Genomic DNA, 5,151 nt, shown 5'->3' with positions numbered 1-5,151 from the left:
TTTTCATTTACTGCATCACCCTTGACCAAATTGACCCAACAGGGTGCTCCATTCAGGTGGTCGGATGAGTGTGAGGCAAGCTTCCCGAAGCTCAAGACTACCTTGACCACAACTCCATTGTTAGTTTTGCCATAAACTTCAAGTTAATATATAGTATATTGGGTGTGTGTTGACGTAGGAGGGTAGAGTTATTGCTTATGCTTCTCGTGAGTTGAAGCCTCATGAGAAGAACTACGCTATTCATGATTTGGAGTTGGCTTCCATTGTTCACGCATTGAATATTTGGAGGCATTATCTCTATGGTATGTCTTGTGAGGTGTTTACTAATCATCATAGCCTCCAGCACTTGTTCAAGTAGAAGGAGCTCAATTTGAGGCAACATAGATGGTTGGAGCTGCTAAAGGATTATGATATCATTATTTTGTAGCATCCGAGGAAGGCCAATGTAGTGGCCGATTCCTTGAGTAGGAAGGTGGTGAGTATGGGCAGTCTGGCATATATTCTAGTTGGGGAGATACCACTTGTAGGTGATGTTCAGTCCTTGGCTAATCGATTTGTGGTTAGATATTTCGGAGCCAGTTGGGTCTTAGCTGGTGTGGTTTCTCGATCTTCCTTATTTGATCGGATCAGAGAGCGACAATATGATGATCCTCATTTGCTTCTCCTCAAGGACAGAGTTCAGCACGACGATGCTAGAGATGTGACTATTGGTGATGATGGGGTATTGAGGATGCAGCGCTGGATATGTATGCCCAATATAGATGGGCATCGGGAGTTGATTCTGGAGGTGGCCCATAGCTCTTGGTATTCCATCCATCTGGGTGCCGCAAAGATGTATTAGGATTTGAGACAGCACTATTGGTGGAGGAGAATGAAGAAGGATATTGTGGGATTTGTAGCTCGGTGTCTCAATTGTCGGCAGGTGAAATATGAGCATCAGAGATTTGGGTTGCTTGCTTCAGTAGATAGATATTCCAGAGTAGAAGAGGGAGCGGATCACCATGGATTTCGTAGTTGGACTCCCATAGACTTCGAGGAAGTTTGATGCTATTTGGGTGATTGTGGATTGGCTGACCAAATCCGCACATTTCATTCTTGTGTGTACTACCTATTCTTCAGAGAGGTTAGCTAGAATTTATAACCGAGAGATTGTTCGCTAGTATGGGGTTCTAGTTTCCCTCATTTTAGATAGAGGTACTCAATTCACTTTGCGGTTTTGGAGAGTCGTGTAGAGAGAGTTGGGCATTCAGGTTGAGTTGAGCACAACTTTTCACCTCAGATGGATGGGCAGTCCGAGCGCACTATTCAGATATTGGATGGTATGGTATGCGCTTGTGTCATTGAATTTGGGGGTTCCTGTGATTAGTTTCTACCCCTCGCAGAGTTTGCATATAACAACAGTTATTAGCTGAGTATTCAGATGGCTTCATATGAGGCTTTATATAGGAGACGACATAGATCTCCAGTTGGATGGTTTGAGCCGGGCAAAGCCAAGATTTTGGGTACAGACTTAGTGCAGGTTGCTTTGGACAAGGTGAGTGTGATTCAGGAATGGCTTCTTACAGCGCAATCAAGACAGAAGAGTTATGAGGACAGGAAGGTTCGTGATGTGTCATACATGGTTGGGAAGAAGGTTCTACTGAAGGTTTCACCCATGAAAGGTTTTATGAGTTTTGGGAAGAAAGGTAAATTGAGTCCTCGGTTCATTGGGCCTTTTGAGGTGCTTCGGAAGATTGGGGAGGTGGCTTATGAGCTGGCTTTGCCACCTAGCCTGTCGAGTGTGCATCCAGTATTTAATATTTCTATGCTCCGGAAGTATTTTGGTGATCCGTCTCGTGCTTTGGATTTCAGCATGGTTCAGTTAATCGATGATTTGACTTATGATGTGGAGCTAGTGGCTATTTTGGAGCGGAAGGTCCAAAAGTTTAGATCAAAGGATATTGCTTCAGTGAAAGTGTAGTAGAGAGGTCGACCTGTGGAGGAGGCTACCTAGGAGACCGAACGGGAGATGTAGAGCAGATATCCTCACCTATTTGAGGTTCAAGGTATATTTCTTGACTCATTCAAAGACGAACATTTGTTTAAGAGGGGGAGGATGTAATGACCCAACCGGTCGTTTTATGTGTTGCAATCTCATTCTCCCCATTTCTGCTTCCTCATATGTTGTTCAACTATATTTCATCATATTGTATTGGTTGTTCTGTGTTCGGAATGGTCATGGAGTAAAATGAGACACTTAGTCTCTTATTTGAGAGCTTAAGTTAGAAAAGTCAACCAGATGTTGACTTATGTGAAGAAGTTCTCGGATGTGAATTCTAATGGTTTGGATAGCTTTGTTAGGTGATTTTTGACTTAGGAGTATGCTTGGAATGTAATTAAGAGGTCCGTGATTTAAAATTGAATTAGCAAAATTGGAAATTTGGCATTTTTCGGTCAGTAGTGGAAATCTTGATATCGAGGTCAAAATGGAATTCCAGAAATTGGAGTAGGTTTTTTGTGTTATTTTTTATGTATGTACAAAATTTGAGGTCATTTGGATGAGGTTTGATAGGTTTTTGGATCGCTTGTGGAATTCGGATGTTTGGAAATCCTTAAGCTTGAATCCGAGGGTGATTTGGTGTTTCGATGTTCTTTTGAGTGTTCCGAAGGTTGGTTTATGTTTCAATGATGATATGTGACATGTTGATATTTTTGGTTTGGGCCCTGAGAGCCTCGGGATGAATTCGGAGGGTTGTCGGAATGATTCGACTTGAATTGGAGCAGCTGAAGCTGCTGCTTCTGTCATATCCGCACATACGGATTGCGCACTGTAGGTGTGAGGCCGCAGGTGTGAGAGCAAGGCCGCATATGCGAAAGATTTGGAACTCAGACAAGGCCGCAGGTGCGCACTAAGGACCGCAGAAGTGAAATTCTTAGGGTTAAGTGAAAATCGCACCAGCAATGTTTTTTCCGCAGGTGCGGCGTCGTAGAAGCAACTTGGAGACCGCAGGTGCAGATATCACTAGGCAGAAACTATATAAGCATCACTTTGCGAATTTCAGTCTTTTATCCACCATTTTTGGTCGAGTTGGAGCATGGGGACCTCGATTTCAAGGGAAAATTTAGGTGTTTTCAGTGAGGTAAGCTACTTGAACTTGTATTTTGTGTTATGGTGATTATTCCATTGTTTAATCATGAAATTAGTGGGAAATTTATAGAAGACATTAGGGGATTAGGGCTTGAAATTGGAGAGTTTAAATTGCGGATTTAGGGCCATTTGAGGTCCGATTTTAATGATCTTGGTATGTATAGACTCGTGGGATGATAAGGATCCTAGTGATGAGATATTTATCTAATTTCGAGACGTGGGTTCGGGGGTCGAGTTTGACCAATTTCGTGATTTTTGAGTTAATTTGATAATTTTCGTGTGGGCTTTGTTCCTTTGGCATATATTGATGTTATGATTCTAATTTTTGATAGATTCGGAGTGATTTGAGGCCGACTTGAGAGGCAAGGGCTTTGTCCGGTTCGAGGTAAGTAACAATTGTAAATCTAGACATGAGGGGATGAAACCCCAAAAATTCGTTCTATTTTGATAAATGAGGTTACGGACATGTGGGCGTGCACCCATAGTGATTGTCACTTGGTCCGTCCCGTGGCAACTGTAGAGTTGCATATTTTGATAAACTCTATATGATATCTATGTGTTTTAGGAATAAATTTGTTAACTTGGGCTGAATGCCATGTTTGGGGCCTTGTGCCGAACTGTTTGGATATCCCCCACACTATTTTGATTTGAAAGCATATCCTCAGTCATGATTTTTACCTGTTTATTGTTTGATTCAGTTTTATTACTCTAGTTTCAAATATATGAAAATTGTTTGGGTTGACTTCCCTGATTTTTCACTGAAATGCCCGAGTGACTGTGAGGTTGATGGCTGAGAGAGGTTGAGGACCTGATGGTGAAGAATATATACACATTTATAGATGGGGTTGTACGCCGCAACGATATTTATATGTATATGGATCGGGCTGCACGCCGCAGCGATATAGCGCTTGGGCTATAGGAGCCCCTTTGGGGTCTGTACACCCCCGGTGAACGCAATCGACTATATATTTACAGATCGAGTTGCACGCCACAGCGTTTATTATTATGAGATATCTATTGAGTGGGAGTGCTCAGTGTGAGCATTGATTGATGAGAGTTGAGTCACGAATGACTGAGAGGCTTGCCCGAGGGGCTATATATTTGACTGATACTTTGCCCAAGGGGCTTATTTTTATGAAATTGTTGTTCTTACTTTTCTTTTTATACTGATCCTCTACTGAAAAATGTTGAACAAATGTTTTAACTAACTTTCATTGAAACGGGAGTTTTACGAGATGTTCGCAAATTGAATTACTCATTTGACTTTGTATTTCCATTGAGATTCTATGCTAGACTATGTATATGATTTAAATGTTTGTCACTGTACTCAGCCTTTATTTATAATTATTACTTACTGAGTTGGTGTACTCACGTTACTCCCTACACCTTGTGTGAAGATCTAGGTGCCAGGGCATCTGAGTGAGAGCTGATCTTTGTCTTTAGAGTACTTTCCGAAGACAGCAAGGTAGTTGCACGACGTCCGCAGACCTGCCTTTCTCCTTCCTATCCTTAATCTTATATATTTTAGTCTTATCTTGTATTGAGTATATAGTATCAGACTGTATTTTAGTCGCTCGTGACTAGTATCAAACTGTATTTTAGTCCCTCGTGACTAGTATCAGACTGTATTTTAGTCCCTCGTGACTATTGACTCGGCTGGCCTAGTAATGTGATAGGCGCCATCACGATCGGGGTGGTTTGGGGTCATGACAATTATTTTGCACCTCATACACTTTCTTTACTTTAGAACCACTGGTCTGAGCTAGTGGAGATTCAATTTTTAGCTTTATGCGGTCACTAATACCACTATATGTTTTTGCTATTGTCTTCTCTCTCTGGCTGTCCAGTGAGTAAAATTCATTGAATGTCACATCCCTACTTGTAATTAACCCTAGAGTTTTTTGATCTATGCACCACAACCTATAACCTTTCACTCCAATTGTACACCATAGAAATATGCACTTTTTTGCTATCGGTTTAAGTTTTCTAACCCTCACATGAGCATAAGTAGGACAACCCAATAT

General features: G+C 41.6%; 1 protein-coding gene across 1 annotated transcript; it reads left to right on the top strand.

Annotated features, from left to right (window-relative positions):
• The first annotated feature begins 1,420 nt into the window (after positions 1-1,420).
• Positions 1,421-1,960, top strand: LOC138889588 (uncharacterized). Its single transcript, XM_070172919.1, has 2 exons — positions 1,421-1,685; positions 1,791-1,960. Exons 1-2 carry the CDS (start codon positions 1,421-1,423, stop codon positions 1,958-1,960), a joined length of 435 nt encoding a protein of 144 aa, XP_070029020.1.
• Positions 1,961-5,151: the final 3,191 nt, after the last annotated feature.

The sequence above is a fragment of the Nicotiana sylvestris genome, chromosome 4, assembly GCF_000393655.2.
Source record: "Nicotiana sylvestris chromosome 4, ASM39365v2, whole genome shotgun sequence".
Classification (NCBI taxonomy): Eukaryota; Viridiplantae; Streptophyta; class Magnoliopsida; order Solanales; family Solanaceae; genus Nicotiana; species Nicotiana sylvestris.
The sequence above is the reverse complement of the archived record's forward strand: the minus strand, read 5'-3'. Positions and strand labels throughout refer to the sequence as shown.

Bases quoted from the DNA above. Each gene is read 5' to 3' on its own strand.
- LOC138889588 (XM_070172919.1), top strand. From the start codon at position 1,421: ATGGCTTCATATGAGGCTTTATATAGGAGACGACATAGATCTCCAGTT. The intron at 1,686-1,790 runs GTAAATTGAGTC...GTGTGCATCCAG, and splicing joins TATGAGTTTTGGGAAGAAAG to TATTTAATATTTCTATGCTC.